This window comes from Oncorhynchus masou, chromosome 3 (genome assembly GCF_036934945.1).
Source record: "Oncorhynchus masou masou isolate Uvic2021 chromosome 3, UVic_Omas_1.1, whole genome shotgun sequence".
NCBI classification, from domain to species: Eukaryota; Metazoa; Chordata; class Actinopteri; order Salmoniformes; family Salmonidae; genus Oncorhynchus; species Oncorhynchus masou.
This window is the reverse complement of record NC_088214.1, coordinates 15,432,096-15,452,380: the sequence shown is the minus strand read 5'-3', so window position 1 is coordinate 15,452,380 and position 20,285 is coordinate 15,432,096. Positions and strand designations below refer to the sequence as shown.

General features: G+C 44.1%; 1 protein-coding gene across 2 annotated transcripts in view; it reads left to right on the top strand.

Annotated features, from left to right (window-relative positions):
- Positions 1–20,285, top strand: part of LOC135510981 (ephrin type-A receptor 3-like) — a 209,480-nt gene that overhangs the window by 44,422 nt on the left and 144,773 nt on the right. For both annotated transcript variants that reach the window (XM_064932384.1, XM_064932376.1), the window contains exons 3-5: positions 8,077–8,277; positions 10,110–10,217; positions 11,006–11,357. In XM_064932384.1, the coding sequence (XP_064788456.1) occupies positions 8,077–8,277; positions 10,110–10,217; positions 11,006–11,357 (661 nt within the window). The remainder of the gene's footprint in view (positions 1–8,076; positions 8,278–10,109; positions 10,218–11,005; positions 11,358–20,285) is intronic.

Below are 20,285 nucleotides of genomic sequence, written 5' to 3'. Positions count from 1 at the left end.
GCTATGCTAATTAGTGTAGTTGATGACAATTCTCCCGGATCCGGGATGGGTAGTTCCAAGAGGTTATTAAGAGCCAGGTCTGCCTTTCGCAGCCTTTCACAATAGCAATGCTCACTGAGTCTGTACAGAGTCAAAGCTTTCCTTAATTTTGGGTCAGTCACAGTGGTCAGGTATTTTTCCATTGTGTACTCTCTGTTATTAAGGGCCAAATAGCGTTCTAGTTTGCCCTGATTTTTAAAAATTGTTTCCAATGTGTCATGCAATTATCTTTCTGTTTTCTCATTATTTGGTTTGGTCTAATTGTGTTGCTGTCCTGGGGCTCTGTGGGGTCTGTTTGTGTTTGTGAACAGAGTCCCAGGACCAGCTTGCTTAGGGGACTCTTCTCCAGGTTGATCTCTCTGTAGATAATGGCTTTATTATGGAAGTTTCGGGAATCACTTCCTTTTAGGCGGTTGTAGAATTTAATGGCTATTCGCCTTCTTCTCTGCATGCATTATTTGGTGGTGTACATTGCACACTGAGGATATTTTTGCAGAATTCTGCATGCAATGTCTCAATTTGGTGTGTGTCTCATTTTGTGAATTCATGGTTGATGAGCAGACCCCAGACCTCACAACCATAAAGGGAAATGGGTTCGATAAATGATTCAAGTATTTTTAGCCAGATCCTAATTGGTATGTCATGTTATGTTCCTGTTGATGGCATAAAAGGCCCTTCTTGACTCTCACATCGTAAACAGCTTTGTGGAAGTTACCTATGGTGCTGATGTTTAGGCAGAGGTATATATCGTTTTTTGTGTGCTCTAAAATCAAATAAAATCTAAGGCAACAGTGTCTAGATGGAATGTGTATTTGTGGTTCTGGCTTCTGGACCTTTTCTGGAACACCATTATTTTTGTCTTACTGAGATTTACTTTCATGGCCCAGGTCTGACAGAATCTGTGCAGAACATCTAGGTTCTACTGTAGGCCCTCCTTGGTTGGGGACAGAATCACCAGATTATTAGCAAACAGTAGACATTTGACTTCAGATTCTAGTAGGCTGAGGCCAGTTGCTGCAGACTATTCGAGTGCCCTCGCTAATTCATTGATATATCTGTTGAAGAGGGTGGGGGTTAAGATACATCCCTGTCTCACCCCATGGCCCTATGGAAAGAAATGTGTGTGTTTTTGCCTATTTTAACTGAACACTTGTTGTTTGTGTACATGGATTTTATAATGTTGCATATTTTTCCCAAAACACAACTTTCTATCAATTTGTATAGCAGGCCCTCAGGCCAAATTGAGTCAGACACTTTTTATTTTATTACCTCCTTATTCTCCCCAACTTCGTGGTATCCAATTATTAGTAATTACTGTCTTGTTCATCGCTACAACTCCCGTACGGCTCGGGAAAGATGAATGTCGAGAGCCATGTGTCCTCCAAAACACAACCCAACCAAGCCGCACTGCTGAGTCAGAATTCAACAAAACAAAGTCTCTGCCTTTGTTTTGGTTTGTGTCACGACTTCCGCCAAAGTCGGTCCCCTCTCCTTGTTCGGGCGGCGTTCGGCTGTTGACGTCTCCGGCTTTCTAGCTACCGCCGATCCATTTTTCATTTTCCATGTGTTCTGTCTTTGTCTTTTACACCTGGCTTCACTCAACCATCACTTGTTTATTATTTAACCCTCTGTTCCCCATGTCTTGTTTGTGAGTGATTGTTTTTTGTCTATTGGTCCGTTTTGTGGGCTTGTTATGTATTTTTTGTATTTTGAGTAAAATACGTTGATTAATCAGTTCTGTTGTCCTGCGCCTGACTATCTACTCCAGCTACACACTCAGGACTAGTACAGTTTGTTTTTAAGGCGTGCAAGGCGAATATGTGGTCTGTCGTACAGTAATTTGGTAAAAAGCCAATTTGACATTTGCTCAGTACATCGTTTTCACTGGGGAAAAGAACAAGTCTGCTGTTAATGATAATGCAGAGGATTTTCCCAAGGTTGCTGAAGACACATATCCCACGGTAGTTATTGGGGTCAGATTTGTCTCCACTTTTGTGGATTGGGGTTATCAATCCTTGGTTCCAAATATTGATAAAGATGCCATAGCTGAGGATGATGTTAAAGAGTTTAAGTATAGCCAATTGGAATTTGTGGTGATTATATTTTATAATTTCATTTAGGATATCATCAACAGCATAGGCCTTTTAGGGTTGGAGTGTTTGTATTTTGTCCTGTCGTTCATTCAGTGTAATTGGAGAATCCAGTAGGTTCTGGTGGTCTTTAAGAGAAGACATGCTATGTGCACCCTGCCAACAAAATTAGTTGGAGACTGAACTGCACTTCCTAACCTCCTGCCAAATGTATGACCATATTAGAGACACATATTTCCCTCAGATTACACAGACCCACAAAGAATTAAAAACAAACAATAATTTTGATGAAATACCACAGTGTGGTATCACAGCAGCAAGATTTGTGACCTGTTGCCACAAGAAAAGGGCACCCAGTGAAGAACAAACACCATTGTAAAAACAACCCACATTTATGTTTATTTATTTTCCCTTGTGTACTTTAACTATTTGCACTTCGCTACAACACTGTATATATACATAATAAATTGGCAATTAGTGAAGAACATTTTCCATTGTAAATACAAACCATATTTATTTGTTTTCTGTTTTGTACTTTAATTAACTATTTGCACATCGCTACAACACTGTATATAGACATAATATGATATATGAAATGTCTTTATTACTTTGGAACTTGTGTGAGTGTAATATTTACTGTTCATTTCACTTTTGTTTATCCATTTCACTTGCTTTGGCAATGTAAACATATGTTTCCCATGCCATTTAAGCCCATTGAATTGAATTGAATTGAGAGAGAGAGGGAGAGGGAGAGAGAAAGAGAGAGAGGGGGATGGAGGGAGGGAAGATGGGAGAGAAAGAGATACACATTTAGAGTTGAATGATGCAAGATAAACACCAAGTGTAATCAAGCACCAGTCATAACCAAACCATTTCCATGCATACATCTTTTCATGGCTTTTCTTTCTTTCAAGAAACAAAGGTTCAGGCAGTCAGAGTCCTACTGGTGGCAGCGACTCTATGAAACTGAGACATACATTATAGACTTCACTCCCCCTCACTCACTCTCCAGGGTAACAGAGGGAAGATCATGGGGAATTAGAACATGCTCATTACAGGAGAGAAGGTGGGGGATAAGGGAGACATTTAACATTTGTCATTTAGCAGACCATCTTATCCAGAGAATCGACAGATTTTTCACTTAGTCTGTTCGTCTACCTGCCCTCCGAGAGAGCGAGCGCGCGAGAGAGGGAAGTATAGCTGAGGCACTGAGCAGGAGGAGCAGTATGTAAGTCTCTGGATCTTGTGTTTCATATGAGGGGGATTATGTATTTCAACTCTGACCCCGGAATCTGCAGGCAGGTCACAGAGACAGACATTTCCACTGTTCAGATATGGCCTCGGCTGGATAGCTGTCTCTCGGACTCAATCCACCGCCACTTGACCCCCCCCCCCCCGCTGGTCAGACTTAATATGGCCCGCCCAAAGCCAGATGTGTGCCGGAGTCTGGGCAATCCATTTATGTCACACAGCGGGGGCATTTCTGCCGAGGGATAGAAAACAGTTACACACTACCCATATCTTTATTAATTTCTTGGGATCGCCCCCTCCCCTACTCTTTTCTCTCTAACAGACGTTGTTTGAGTTTGATGACCAATAGTGTGTAAGTATCTGTAACTACCAGACAATTGCGAGGGGAACTTATGTTAAGCCAATGATTGGTTGAACAAAAGCCCTGATCCTACAGTTTTGCCCCACTTCAAAGCAATCGGGTCAGTTTCATTGTGATTGGCCAAGGGATCAGAACAGAATTAATTAGAGGTCAGCCCGAACTGCCATCGCTATAGCAACAGTTTCACTGATTGTGTGTGTGTGTGATGATTGAGAGAGCGTGTCTAAACCCTCCAAACTATCTAAACAGTTCTCTCTGGTTCACAAAAATAGTATTTTCCTACCAAACACTCATGGGAAAATTGGACAGCATCATCCATATTCATCATTTCAGAATGATTTTGTTTTGATTGAAAGCAAAAACTATGTACTGAATACTCAGGGAGAGAAAAGGTGTAGATTCATGCACAGAGCGCATAGATATATATTAAGCCTTGTTTATTAAGATGTTTCTTAAGCCTTCTAAGAAGGCAGGAATTGTGGTCGCAGGCAGGCAATGGTCAAACACAGGTAGGCAGTCAAAAACAAACAACACCTCAACCATACAAACAGAAAGAACTGAACTAAATAGGGAGCTGATGAGACCAGGTGAGAAACCAACACAGGTGAAATCAATGAACAAAAATTAAAGACCGGACTACGTTCCAGAACACAAAGAAACGGGGCTACGTTCCAGAACACAAAGAAACGGGGCTACGTTCCAGAACACAAATAAACTGGGCTACGTTCCAGAACACAAAGTAACGGGGCTACGTTCCAGAACATAAAGAAACGGGGCTACGTTCCAGAACACAAACGGGGCTACGTTCCAGAACACAAAGAAACGGGGCTACGTTCCAGAACACAAAGAAACGGGGCTACGTTCAAGAACACAAAGAACCGGGGCTACGTTCCAGAACACAAAGAAACGGGGCTAGGTTCCAGAACACAAGGAAACTGGGCTACGTTCCAGAACACAAAGAAACGGGGCTACGTTCCAGAACACAAAGAAACGGGGCTACGTTCCAGAACACAAAGAAACGGGGCTACGTTCCAGAACACAAAGAAACGGGGCTACGTTCCAGAACACAAACGGGGCTACGTTCCAGAACACAAAGAAACAGGGCTACGTTCCAGAACACAAACGGGGCTACGTTCCAGAACACAAAGAAACAGGGCTACGTTCAAGAACACAAAGAAAAAGAGCACAAGGTTGACTAAGAAAAGAAAAGCAGAACCTTACACACTATCGTGTTTGAATTAAGTGTTTGGTTGATTTTCTCATATTTATTGTTGTGGGAGGAGGCTTTTGGAAACAACAGACATAAAAGTATCATTTTATGCTATTGGTTTGTTAGAATCTTACAGGTCCCTATTCTCATTTAACCCAGAAGTAAAATCTTGCGTAATTTGGTCAGATGCTCAACACCATTTATGTTTACGTAGTCTGTCCATGAGAGAATAACAGGTCCCTAACATTTCCCCTTAAAGGTCTTTCAGGACTATGCTACAGTTCAACATTTAAAAAAGCTGTGGAAAGCATATGGTGATTTAGAGTAAAGCAAATGAATCTAAGAAGTAAAGTGAGCAATTCCTTAGGTAGAGTGACTGTAAAGAAATCCAAGTGGCCACTAGACCAAACAGTCTGACAATGAACAGATTCCTTCATCTTGAAACAGCTCCATACACAATCAAGGAAGTCTCTATAATCCTCACTCTCAACGTCCGCTCTGAGAGAAATAAACAAAACGTCATAATGCCCTCCTTATCCCTCAATAACTTTCCCCTTTAACTCCACACTCACTGCTCTCTAGAGAACCAGCTGTGTGTGCATCTGTGCAGTGTGTGTGTGTTTGTGTGTGTATGTGCGTATCTCCTCCTGTAATGTTCAACTGGTCCCAGTTCGACACAGATGGGTCCATTTAGCTGCCACCCACATCTAAAATGTACCCAAATTCATTCCTCGCTCGCTTTTTCACTCCATCCTCATCTGTCATTTTATTTTTCTAAACGCTGAAATACAAAGAGAGAGAGAAAAAAAAGACTAGAGAAAGAGTTGGCCTTGAGTAGAATGCAACAATTTTCGATGTCGCTCATAGTCGTAACATCATGGTAGTTATAGCCTATTCACAGGACATAGAGATTTCCCTGGCCAGGTCAATTGGTCTGTAAAAACAACTGTCCCTACCAATGATATAAACTCAGTGGTAGTCTAGTCCCAGCTGGATAGGATAGGACACAACATGTTTATATCATTGGTAGGGCCAGTTGCTGAAGGGCCAGTGGATTTAAAGAAGGGGGACTCTGTTTCAGTCTGTTGTAATACTCAAGGCTTTGGGTGAAATGCGTCCAGCTTTTGCCTGCTTGTCGGCACATCAAGTTAAATGACCCTCAAAATCAGAGCATTGGCTTCCTAGTCACAAAACTCCCTCGTCTTTCTCTCTCCTGTCTTCACCTTCCCTCTTTCTACCTTCCTCTTCCATGTCTCTTTCCTGTCTCTTTCCTGTCTCTTCCCTGCCTCAAACTGATTCGTCACCCCCCGCCGCAACACTCCAGTTTAATATGCATCCAATCCAAGTCAAATGACAGGGAAAGTTTCACAGTTTCACTGACCAGAAAATTCCGACTGTGAGATTTACATGCTGAAATGTGATATGTGTTCGTCAATCATTAGTCTATACAATGAGGTGGTCTGTGCACCTCCTCACCCAAAATTTGATTCAAACTGAGATGGCTCGTTGTGTGTGTGTGTTTGTGTGAGTGAGTGTATGTGCATGCATACATAAATGCGCTTGTGTGTATGTGTGTGTGCATGCGCACGTGTGTGTTTTAACCTGGCTGTCTGCTTCCCCTCTTTGGTCTCAGAAGCTCTATGAAACCACTCTGGTTTATTTTCCTTTCCTTGAAGGAATATAAATGTTTTCTTTCTCATGCGAGAAGTGTTCTCACTTACTGCTCTGAGCACGAGTGGAAACAGATCGGCAACAGAGGATGGAAGACAAAGTAGCTGTCTCTCTGTGTCTCCCTCTCTCTGTGTCTCTCTGTGTCTCTCTGTCTCTGTCTTTCTCTCTCTCTCGCTCTGTCACTCTCTGTGTCTCTCTCTCAAATCAAATCAAATTTTATTGGTCACATACACATGGTTAGCAGATGTTAATGCGAGTGTAGCGAAATGCTTGTGCTTCTAGTTCTGCCCGTGCAGTCATATCTAACAAGTAATCTAAAAATTTCACAACAACTACCTTATACACACAAGCGTAAAGGAATGAATAAGAATATGTACATATAAATATATGGATGAGCGATGGCCGTGCAGCTTAGGCAAGATGCAGTAAATGGTATAGAGGACAGCATATACATATGAGATGAGTAATGTAGGGTATGTAAACATTATATAAAGTGGTATTGTTTAAAGTGACTAGTGATACATTTATTACATCCAATTTTTAATTATTAAAGTGGCTAGAGATTTGTGTCAGTATGTTGGCAGCAGCCACTCAATGTTAGTGGTGGCTGTTAAACAGTCTGATGGCCTTGAGATAGAAGCTGTTTTTCAGTCTCTCGGTTCCTGCTTTGATGCACCTGTACTGACCTCACCTTCTGGATGATAGCGGGGTGAACAGGCAGTGGCTCAGGTGGTTGTTGTCCTTGATGATCTTTTTGGCCTCCCTGTGACATCGGGTTGTGTAGGTGTCCTGGAGGGCAGGTAGTTTGCCCCCAGTGATGCGTTGTGCAGACCTCTCTACCCCCTGGAGAGCCTTACGGTTGTGGGCGGAGCAGATGCCGTACCAGGCGGTGATACAGCCCGACAAGATGCACTCAATTGTGCATCTGTAAAAGATTGTGAGTGTTTTCGGTGACAAGCCAGATTTCTTCAGCCTCCTAAGGTTGAAGAGGCGCTGTTGCACCTTCTTCACCACGCTGTCTGTGTGGGTGGACCATTTCAGTTTGTACGTGATGTGTATGCTGAGGAACTTCACTACTGTCCTGTCGATGTGGATAGGGGGTGCTCCCTTTGCTGTTTCCTGAAGTCCACGATCATCTCCTTTGTTTTGTTGACTCTCTCTCTTTTTTTTGTTGACTCTCTCTCTTTTTTTTGTTGACTCTCTCTCTCTCTCTCTCTCTCTCTCTCTTAAACTCTTAAACACACTGCACGTGGACATGCAAATACACATTTATGAAAACATACATACACATGCACGTACACACAATATTATGTGATTACTTAAGTTTACACAAATCTTTAGTCAATTAAACACACACATACAAGACACAAACACACACACACACCCTGACACGACCACCCCCGCCATCCCCTAACCCCCTCTCTCCCTTCCTCCCCCTCTCTCTATCTCTGCAGTGGGAAGAGATCAGTGTGATGGATGAGAGGAACACTCCCATGCGTACCTACCAAGTGTGTAACGTGATGGAGGCCAGTCAGAATAACTGGCTGAGGACGCGACACATCGCCCGCGACGGAGCCCAGCGTGTCTACATCGAGATCAAGTTCACCCTCCGAGACTGTAACAGCCTGCCTGGAGTACCTGGCACCTGCAAAGAGGTCCGTCTGCTCATTGTTTACATTACTCTGTCCTGCCATGTCGGCAATGTTCTGCTTATTGTTTACATTACTCTGTCCTGCCATGTCGTCAATGTTCTGCTCATTGTTTACATTACTCTGTCCTGCCATGTCCTCAATGTTCTGCTTATTGTTTACATTACTCTGTCCTGCCATGTCGTCAATGTTCTGCTTATTGTTTACATTACTCTGTCCTGCCATGTCGTCAATGTTCTGCTTATTGTTTACATTACTCTGTCCTGCCATGTCCTCAATGTTCTGCTTATTGTTTACATTACTCTGTCCTGCCATGTCGTCAATGTTCTGCTCATTGTTTACATTACTCTGTCCTGCCATGTCCTCAATGTTCTGCTTATTGTTTACATTACTCTGTCCTGCCATGTCGTCAATGTTCTGCTTATTGTTTACATTACTCTGTCCTGCCATGTCGTCAATGTTCTGCTCATTGTTTACATTACTCTGTCCTGCCATGTCGGCAATGTTCTGCTTATTGTTTACATTACTCTGTCCTGCCATGTCCTCAATGTTCTGCTTATTGTTTACATTACTCTGTCCTGCCATGTCGTCAATGTTCTGCTTATTGTTTACATTACTCTGTCCTGCCATGTCGTCAATGTTCTGCTTATTGTTTACATTACTCTGTCCTGCCATGTCGTCAATGTTCTGCTTATTGTTTACATTACTCTGTCCTGCCATGTCGTCAATGTTCTGCTTATTGTTTACATTACTCTGTCCTGCCTTGTTGTCAATGTTCTGCTTATTGTTTACATTAATCTGTCCTGCCATGTCGTCAATGTTCTGCTTATTGTTTACATTACTCTGTCCTGCCATGTCGGCAATGTTCTGCTTATTGTTTACATTACTCTGTCCTGCCATGTCGTCAATGTTCTGCTCATTGTTTACATTACTCTGTCCTGCCATGTCGGCAATGTTCTGCTTATTGTTTACATTACTCTGTCCTGCCATGTCGGCAATGTTCTGCTTATTGTTTACATTACTCTGTCCTGCCATGTCGTCAATGTTCTGCTTATTGTTTACATTACTCTGTCCTGCCATGTTGGCAATGTTCTGCTTATTGTTTACATTACTCTGTCCTGCCATGTTGGCAATGTTCTGCTTATTATTTACATTACTCTGTCCTGCCATGTTGTCAGTGTTCTGCTTATTCTTTACATTACTCTGTCCTGCCATGTTGGCAATGTTCTTCTGTCTTTTTGTTTACATTACTCTGTCCTGCCATGTTGGCAATGTTCTGCTTAATGTTTACATTACTCTGTCCTGCCATGTTGTCAGTGTTCTGCTTATTGTTTACATTACTCTGTCCTGCCATGTTGGCAATGTTCTGCTTATTGTTTACATTACTCTGTCCTGCCATGTCGTCAATGTTCTGCTTATTGTTTACATTACTCTGTCCTGCCATGTTGTCAATGTTCTGCTTATTGTTTACATTACTCTGTCCTGCCATGTCGTCAATGTTCTGCTTATTGTTTACATTACTCTGTCCTACCATGTTGGCAATGTTCTGCTTATTGTTTACATTACTCTGTCCTGCCATGTTGGCAATGTTTTTCTTGCTTTTTGTTTACATTACTCTGTCCTGCCATGTCGTCAATGTTCTGCTTATTGTTTACATTACTCTGTCCTGCCATGTTAGCAATGTTCTGCTTATTGTTTACATTACTCTGTCCTGCCATGTTGGCAATGTTCTGAGGTGATCTTTCTGCTCAAGTGTTTTTCCATAGAACATGCTAAGGCAAAACAAAACGTAAATTATTCTTCAAATATAAATGTCAAATTTTGTGTTGTTCATTCAGACTTTCAACATGTTCTACTATGAGTCTAACAACGCCAACTTGTGGTTCATCAAGGAGAGTCAGTACATCAAGATAGACACCATCGCTGCTGATGAGAGCTTCACACAGGTAAGTGGAAACACTCTGAATGTGGAGGTTACCTCTTACCACATATCTAGGATCAGCATACCCTACCCCCAATCCTAACAGGAACTATTAGGAGGATGCCAGAAGATCTGTCTATTGACCTGTGATTACGGGCAATGTACATACAACTTACTACACATGTGGCAAAAACAGAACTGTGAAATAAAGCCTGACTATATCTTGTTTCTAGGTTGATGAAATAAACAGTGATGGAAAAAGGACCAATTGTCATACTTGAGTAAAGTAAAGATACCTTCATAGAAAATGACTCAAGTAAAAGTGAAAGTCACCCGGTAAAATACTACTTGAGTAAATATGCTTCAAAAGTAAATGGAATTGATAAAATGTACTTAAGTATCAAAAGTAAAAGTATACATCATTTCAAATTCCTAATACCAGATGGCATACTTTTTAAATATTTTTTATTACAGATAGCCAGGGGCACACTCCAACACTTAGACATAATTTACAAACAAAACATTTGTGTTTAGTGAATCTGCCAGATCAGATATTATGGATGACCAGGAATGTTCTCTTCATAAGTGCGTGAATTGGACCATTTTCTCTTGCTCAGCATTCTAAATGTAACTAAAAGTTGTCAAAGATTTAACAAAAAATAGTAATGTACAGATACCAAACAAAACAACTTAATTAGTACTTCAAAGTATTTTTACTAAAGTACTTTACACCACTGGAAATAAATCCTGACTAAATCTTGTTTCTAGGTGGAGGAAATAAACCTTGACTATATCTTGTTACTCTCCCTCTAGGTGGATGTGGGAGATCGTGTGATGAAGCTCAACACAGAGGTCCGTGACATCAGTAACCTGAGTAAGAAGGGGTTCTACCTGGCCTTCCAGGACCTGGGTTCCTGCATCGCTCTGGTCTCTGTCAGGATCTTCTACAAGAAGTGTCCCTTCACCGTGCTCAACCTGGCCCAGTTCCCCGACACCGTCACGGGGGGCGACTCAGCCCTGGTGGAAGTGCGAGGGGTGTGTGTGAACGCCTCCCAGGAGTTTGAGACTCCCAGGATGTACTGTAGCGCGGACGGGAGCTGGCTGGTGCCCATCGGGAGGTGTGTGTGCGAGCCAGGGTACGAGGAGCATAAGGATGGCTGCCAACGTAAGTGGTTCCAATGTGTGTGTGTGTTTATGTGTTTGTGTGTGTGGTGGCTTGTGGCTTATGTTGATGGTGTCGGTCTGGATAAGAAGAACACAATGACCTACCTCAATGTGAATGGGTACGATGTATATAATGTGTATTGGTTTGTGCATGTTCTAGGATTTACTTTACATACACAACCAACGAATAGTGCCGCGGCAGTCATTTTGGCTCCAGAAAGCTCACCACACAACAGCCATGAGGTGGGCAGTGAATCTATTAGGAATCATGTGATTACACTGTACTCTGCCTGGTGGTTGCTTATTGCAGTGGTTCACAAACTTGAACCTGGGCCCCCTACTTGCATGTTCTGGTTTTTGAGTTAGCACTACACAGCTGATTAACATAACATGATGATGATTAGTTCGTTATTTGAATCAGCTGTGTAGTGTTAGGGCAAGAATCCTGTGGGTCCTGTTAGATGGGTCCTAGTGCCCTGTGGGTCCTGTTAGATGGGTCCTAGTGCCCTGTGGGTCCTGTTAGATGGGTCCTAGTGCCCTGTGGGTCCTGTTAGATGGGTCCTAGTGCCCTGTGGGTCCTGTTCGATGGGTCCTAGTGCCCCCTGATGGGGTGCCCTGTGTCCTAGATGGGTCCTAGTGCCCTGTGGGTCCTGTTAGATGGGTCCTAGTGCCCTGTGGGTCCTGTTCGATGGGTCCTAGTGCCCTGTGGGTCCTGTTAGATGGGTCCTAGTGCCCTGTGGGTCCTGTTAGATGGGTCCTAGTGCCCTGTGGGTCCTGATGGGGTCCTGTTCTGTTAGATGGGTCCTAGTGCCCTGTGGGAGTGCCCTGTGGGTCCTGTTAGATGGGTCCTAGTGCCCTGTGGGTCCTGTTAGATGGGTCCTAGTGCCCTGTGGGTCCTGTTAGATGGGTCCTAGTGCCCTGTGGATCCTGCTAGATGGGTCCTAGTGCCTTGTGGGATCTAGATCTACTGCTGTGTCGTTGGAGGCTGCTGAGGGGAGAAAGGCTCATAATAATGTCCTTGAACAGAGTAAATGGAAATGCATCAAACACCTGGAAACCATGGTTTTGATGTATTTGATACCATTCCACTGATATTCCACTGATTCCAATCCAGCCGTTAAAATGAGCCCATCTTCCCAAATGTAGGTGCCACCAACCTCCTGCGGTGTGGGCAGTACTGAGAATCTGTGCCAGAGAGAATCTGAATACAGAGAGAGACGGCAGCTCTGTGGGAAACAATGTGGTTTACCAGGAAGGAATGATAAAGATTGTGGGTATGTGGGTTACTACACCCTGTTGTGTGTGTGTGTGTGTGTGTGTGTGTGTGTGTGTGTGTGTGTGTGTGTGTGTGTGTGTGTGTGTGTGTGTGTGTGTGTGTGTGTGTGTGTGTGTGTGTGTGTGTGTGTGTGTGTATGTGTGTCAGAGTTTTAGGCAACCCGCCAATGCAGCGAGGATAATGTTCATAGAGAAGGTTGGGAATTGCTGGGAGGCAGTTTGTGTTATGAGTGTGTGTGTTTATGGACTTGTATCTGTGAGTGTGTGTGTGAGCAAAAGGAGAAGTATGAGTCAGAACTAAGTGAGTGTTCCATTATTCCGTCTTTAGAGTGGGAGTGGGGATGCTTCAGGTTGCAGACTATTGAGTTGTAAAACTGCACGGATCTGTTAGATGGGTCCTAGTGCCCTGTGGGTCCTGTTAGATGGGTCCTAGTGCCCTGTGGATCCTGTTAGATGGGTCCTAGTGCCCTGTGGGTCCTGTTAGATGGGTCCTAGTGCCCTGTGTGTGTGTGTGTGTGTGTGTCCTTGCTAGTGGCTGTCTAAGGCTCAGCTGTGAAAACTAAACCCCATGATACTCTATGTAGGTATGCTGTTTGTTTCTCCAGTACAATGCAGCACAACATACACAAGTTTTCTTATTTGGGAATACAGAGTATTGCAGTTCTGGTTCTGGTGCCCAAATACCCTAGGAGGCTAATAGAATAACAACTATTGCTTGGTGCTTTTCATTTTGAGATGATTATTCTGTCAGATTGTGTCAGATTACTATAGTGGAATGACCACAGTTTTACTGCTTCTTAACACTATTTTACGAACCCACAGTTAAAACTTTATTGAAACTCCAGGTCCACCTCTGACCTTTAGTGACCTCATCAGTCTGTTGTGTGACTCATTCCTGTCCAGAGAGAATAAATGAGTCAAGCAAAGAGCCTTTAAGAAGCTACCTTTGACTCGATAACTGTGTGTGTGTGTGTGTGTGTGTGTGTGTGTGTGTGTGTGTGTGTGTGTGTGTGTGTGTGTGTGTGTGTGTGTGTGTGTGTGTGTGTGTGTGTATGCGTGGTGTGTATGCGTGGTGTCAGATTACTATAGTGTGTGTGTGTGTGTGTGTGTGTTGTGTGTGTGTGTGTGTGTGTGTGTGTGTGTGTGTGTGTGTGTGTGTGTGTGTGTGTGTGTGTGTGTGTGTGTGTGTGTGTTGAACAGGAGACATAATGATGTAGCCATATTGACAGCCAGGTCAGGGGTCAGGAGATATATGTCTGTGTCATCTGTAGCCATGGTACCGCTGTGTGTGTGTGTGTGTCATCTAAAGCCAGTTAATAAAGCTAGGTGCCGCTGTGTGTGCAGGGAATGGCTGTTCATAGAGACACAGAGAGAGAGGAGGATATGCCAGTCTCTTTGATTGTGTTTTGAAGTTGAGCTCTCACCTATGTGATACATTGACATACACTACATTACTAAAAGTATGTGGACACCTGCTCGTCGAACATCTCATTCCAAAATCATGGTCATTAATATGGAGTTTTGTCCAATCTTTGCTGCTATAACAGCCTCCACTCTTCTGGGAAGACTTTCTCCTAGATGTTGGAACATTGCTGCGGGGACTTGCTTCCATTCAGCCACAAGAACATTAGTGAGGTCAGGCACTGATGTTGGGTGATTAAGGCCTGGCTCGCAGTCCACGTTTCAGTTCATTCCAAAGTGTTCGATGGGGTTCTGTGCAGGTTAGTCATCCACACTGATCACGAAAATATGGACCTCGCTTTTTTTTCTGTATGGACCTCGCTTTGTGCATGGGGCCATTGTCATGCTGAAACAGGAAAGGGCCTTCCCAAAGCTGTAGCCATAAAGTTGGAAGCACAGAATCGTTTAGAATGTCATTGTATGCTGTAGAATTAAGATTGTCCTTCACTGGAACTAAGGGGCCAGAACCATGACAAACAGCCCCAGACTATTACTCCTTCTCCTCCAAACTTTACAGTTGGCACTATGCATTGGGACAGGTAGCGTTCTCCAGATTCCTCTGTTGGACTGCCCGATGGTGAAGCGTGATTTATCACTCCAGAGAATGCGTTTCCACTGCTCCAGAGTCCAATGGCGGCGAGCTTTACACCACTCCAACCGGCTGCTTGGCCATGGAAACCCATTTCCTGAAGCTCCCAACGAACAGTTCTTGTGCTTACGTTGCTTCCAGAGGCAGTTTGGAAGTTGGCAGTGAGTGTTGCAACCGACGTTTCCATTTCACAATATGAAATTTGATGAACTGACTTATTGGAAAGCTGGCATCCTATTACAGTGCCACGTTGAAAGTCACTGAGCTCTTCAGTAAGACCATTCTACTGCCAGTGTTTGTCTATGGAGATTGCATGGCGGTGTGCTCGATTTTATACACCTGTCAGCAACGGGTGTGGCTGAAATAGCTGAATGCAATAACTTAAACGGGTGGCCACGTACTTTTGTATTTATGGTGTACCAATAAAAACATACTAGATCTTAGGCATCTATAGATCTGTCCAGTATTGTTCAATGTCATATCTCTCAAAAAAACATCTAAACATTAACTTAGTCAATAATCACACAGCTTTTAACAAAGAGGTCTGGAGGACACAAAGAGACGTGACACCCCTGCATAACGTTCTAATGTGCCCCTAGGAGAACAGGCACCATGCTTTTAGTGCTAAAGCCCCGCTCCAAACAAAAAAAGGTGTCTGCCCTGCTTTCACACACAGAGCTTCTGAAAAGCTTCCACTGGGAAAACCAAGGTTACACTGACTCACTAATGCATTTGAATCAGCCTCTCTCTCTTTCTGTTTCTCTCTCCACCATATTCTCTCTCTCTCTACTCATCTCCCTCTTTCTGTCTCTCATTCTCCCTCTATGTCTCGCTCCAGCCCCATCCCTCACTCATCCCTCCCTTCCTCCCCTTCTCCCCCCTCTCTGTTGTACTGTGTGAAGTGTTCATGGAGTCATTACAGCCCCATCCCTCCCTTCCTCCCCCTCTCCCCAAACTCCGTTGTACTGTGTGAAGTGTTCATGGAGTCATTACAGCCCCATCCCTCACTCATCCCTCCCTTCCTCCCCTTCTCCCCCCTCTCTGTTGTACTGTGTGAAGTGTTCATGGAGTCATTACAGCCCCATCCCTCACTCATCCCTCCCTTCCTCCCCTTCTCCCCCCTCTCTGTTGTACTGTGTGAAGTGTTCATGGAGTCATTACAGCCCCATCCCTCACTCATCCCTCCCTTCCTCCCCTTCTCCCCACTCTCTGTTGTACTGTGTGAAGTGTTCATGGAGTCATTACAGTCCCATCCCTCACTCATCCCTCCCTTCCTCCCCCCTCTCTGTTGTACTGTGTGAAGTGTTCATGGAGTCATCACAGCCCCATCCCCCCCTTCCTCCCCCTCTCCCCCTCTCTGTTGTACTGTGTGAAGTGTTCATGGAGTCATTACAGCCCCATCCCCCCTTCCTCCCCCTCTCCCCCTCTCTGTTGTACTGTGTGAAGTGTTCATGGAGTCATTACAGCCCCATCCCTCACTCATCCCTCCCTTCCTCCCCCTCTCCCCCTCTCTGTTGTACTGTGTGAAGTGTTCATGGAGTCATCACAGCCCCATCCCCCCTTCCTCCCCCTCTCCCCCTCTCTGTTGTACTGTGTGAAGTGTTCATGGAGTCATCACAGCCCCATCCCCCCTTCCTCCCCTTCTCCCCTCTCTGTTGTACTGTGTGAAGTGTTCATGGAGTCATTACAGCTCCATCCCTCACTCATCCCTCCCTTCCTCCCCTTCTCCCCCCTCTCTGTTGTACTGTGTGAAGTGTTCATGGAGTCATTACAGCCCCATCCCCCCTTCCTCCCCCTCTCCCCCTCTCTGTTGTACTGTGTGAAGTGTTCATGGAGTCATTACAGCCCCATCCCCCCTTCCTCCCCCTCTCCCCCTCTCTGTTGTAGTGTGTGAAGTGTTCATGGAGTCATTACAGCCCCATCCCTCACTCATCCCTCCCTTCCCCCCCTCTCCCCCTCTCTGTTGTACTGTGTGAAGTGTTCATGGAGTCATTACAGCCCCATCCCCCCCTTCCTCCCCCTCTCCCCCCTCTCTGTTGTACTGTGTGAAGTGTTCATGGAGTCATTACAGCCCCATCCCTCACTCATCCCTCCCTTCCTCCCCCTCTCCCCCCTCTCTGTTGTACTGTGTGAAGTGTTCATGGAGTCATCACAGCCCCATCCCCCCCTTCCTCCCCCTCTCCCCCCTCTCTGTTGTACTGTGTGAAGTGTTCATGGAGTCATTACAGCCCCATCCCCCCTTCCTCCCCCTCTCCCCCTCTCTGTTGTACTGTGTGAAGTGTTCATGGAGTCATTACAGCCCCATCCCCCCTTCCTCCCCCTCTCCCCTCTCTGTTGTACTGTGTGAAATGTTCATGGAGTCATTACAGCCCCATCCCCCCCTTCCTCCCCCTCTCCCCCCTCTCTGTTGTACTGTGTGAAGTGTTCATGGAGTCATTACAGCCGCATCCCTGTCAGGCACCCAAACACCAGATTCTTCCAATTATATTTCCTCTGTCAGAATGTATATTTACACGGAACAAAATATAAAAGCACCATGTAAAGTGTTGATCCTATGTTTCATGAGCTGAAATAAAAATCCCAGTTTTCCATATGCACATTTCTTTCAAATGTTGTGTACAAAGTTGTTTACATCCCTGTTAGTGAGCATTTCTCCTTTTGCCAAGATAATCCTGATTAAACAGCATTATCATTAAACAGGTGCATCTTATGCTATGGACAATAAAAGGCCACTCTAAAATATGCAATACAATGCCACAGATGTCTCAAGTTTTGAGGGAACTTGCAATTGGCATGTTGACTGCAGGAATGTCCACCAGAGCTGTTGCCACAGAATTTAATGTTAATTTCTCCACCATAAGCTGCCTCCATCGTTGCTTTAGAGAATTTGGTAGTAGGTCCAACCGGCCTCACAACCGAAGACCACGTGTAACCATGCCAGCCCAGGACCTCCACATCCAGCTTCTTCACCTGTGGGATTGTCTGAGACCAGCCCCCCACACAGCTGATGAAACAGTGGGTTTGCACAACCAAATAATTTCTGTACAAACTGTCTGAAACTGTCTAAGGGAAGCTCATCTGCATGCTTTTCATCCTTCTCAGGGTCTTGACCTGACTGCAGTTCATTCAGTGGCCAAATGCTCATTTTCGATGGTCACTGACATGCTGGAGAAGTGTGCTCTTCACAGTTGAATCCTGGTTTCAACTGTACCGGGCAGACAGCAGACAACGTGTAGGGTGTCGGGAGGGCGAGTGGTTTGTTGATGTGAACTTTGTGAACAGAGTGGCCCATGGTGGCGGTGGGGTTATGGTATGGGCAGGCATAAGCTACGAACAACGAACACAATTGCATTTCATCGATGGAAATTTGAATGCACAGAGATACTGTGACAAGATCCTGAGGCCCATTGTCGTGCCATTCATCCGCCGCCATCACCTGATGTTTCAGCATGATAATGCATGGCCCCGTGTTGCAAGGATCTGTACACAATTCCTGGAAGCTGAAAATGTCCCAGTTCTTCAATGGCCTGCATACTCACCAGACATGCCACCCATTGAGCATGTTTGGGATTCTCTGGATTGACGTGTACGACAGTGTGTTCCAGTTCCTGCCAACTTCGCACAGCCATTGAAGAGGAGTGGGACAACATTCCACAGGCCACAATAAACAGCCTGATCAACTCTATGCCAAGGAGATATGTCGTGATGCATGAGGCAAATGGTGGTCACACCAGACACTGACTGGTTTTCTGATCCACGCCCATACCTTTTATTAAAGATATCTGTGACCAACAGATGCATCTGTATTCCCAGTCATGTGAAATCTATAGATTAGGGTCAGATTTATTTATTTGAATTGACTGATTTCCTTGTATGAACTGTAACATGGTAAAATCGTTGAAATTGTTTCATGTTTCGTTTATATTTTTGTTCATTGTAATATGTTATATTTTCCATGGGCTCGGTTTTGCTGTTCCCTTGTTCTGTACTGGTAATACTGCCCTCCCCCTCCTCTCCCTTCACTTCACTTCAACTAGCACCTCCTTCTCCCACACACAGCTGAGTGAGGGAAAGAGAGTGAGAGAGAAAGAGAGAGAGGGAGGAGGGGGCTCTCTCTCTTAAACGTACACTTTACTCACCCTTCTCCCCTAGATTAGCGTCTGTTGTCATGTGCTTAGCTGGAAGTCTTGCACCAGTCAAGAGAATGTTCTCCCAAATGAATGATATATGGACAGCAGCAAGAAATAGGTTCACTGTTCCTACCATCAAGGCCATGCTTATTGTGAAGACAAACTTCAACCTCCCCTGCCAGGAGTTCATGGAGAAGCTGGCCAAAGACAGAGCAATCCTGAAGAAAATACATTGTTCTAAGAAATATACAGATTAGGATGGTATAAGTATATTATGTAGTTACCAATCTCATCAGCGTCTTATTTCTTTATTATGTTGTAAGTATTTCACGTATACTATTGTCTGTTTTTTCAATTTTGCTCATGTTCCCTTCTGCTCTTCTTCTACCCAGACTACCAGGACCACTGAATGGCTGTTCAGATCGGACGGTTCTGTCTTGTCTGGAGTGTTTCTGTAGTATAGTTGTTTTCTCTGTCACAGTGGGCCTGTTAGACTAAATACATGAAACCGGAATTGTCCCCCTTTTTTATTTCATAGATAATAACATTGTATATTTTAATTATATATTGACCGCCGAAATGGAAATGTCCCCGGTTTTCATTTCAGAAATCTGGTCACCTTAGGGACGGGTGTTTTTAAGGTTAGGGTTAGTGCTAGCAGGAACTGGACAGGTGTTTTTAAGGTTAGGGTTAGTGCTAGCAGGAACTGGACAGGTGTTTTTAAGGTTAGGGTTAGTGCTAGCAGTAACTGGACAGGTGTTTTTAAGGTTAGGGTTAGTGCTAGCAGTAACTGGACAGGTGTTTTTAAGGTTAGGGTTAGTGCTAGCAGGAACTGGACCGGTGTTTTTAAGGTTAGGGTTAGTGCTAGCAGTAACTGGACAGGTGTTTTTAAGGTTAGGGTTATTAGTAACTGGACAGGTGTTTTTAGGGTTAGTGTTCATTAGTAACTGGACTGGTGTTTTTAAGGTTAGGGTTAGTGCTAGCAGTAACTGGACTGGTGTTTTTAGGGTGGACTTTACAGTGTCCCAGAACTTTTTTGAGTTAATACTACAGTGTGGTCTACAGCTTATCTTATTATGAGATACTCTACTTCAGGCAAGCAAAACCTCGAGACTTCCTTACATATCGTGCACCAGCTATTACAGTTGAGGTCGGAAGATTACATACACCTTAGCCAAATACATTTAAAATCAGTTTTTCAGAATTCCTGACATTTAATCCTAGTAAACATTCCCTGTCTTAGGTCAGTTAGGATCATAACTTTATTTTTAGAATGTGAAATGTCAGAATAATAGTAGAGAGAATGATTTTTTTCAGCTTTTATTTATTTCATCACATTCACAGTTGGTCAGAAGGTTACATACACTCAGTTAGTATTTGGTAGCATTGCCTTTAAATTGTTTACTTGGGTCAAAAGTTTCAGGTAGATTTCCACAAGCTTCACACAATAAATTGGGTGTCTTACCAGATGCCG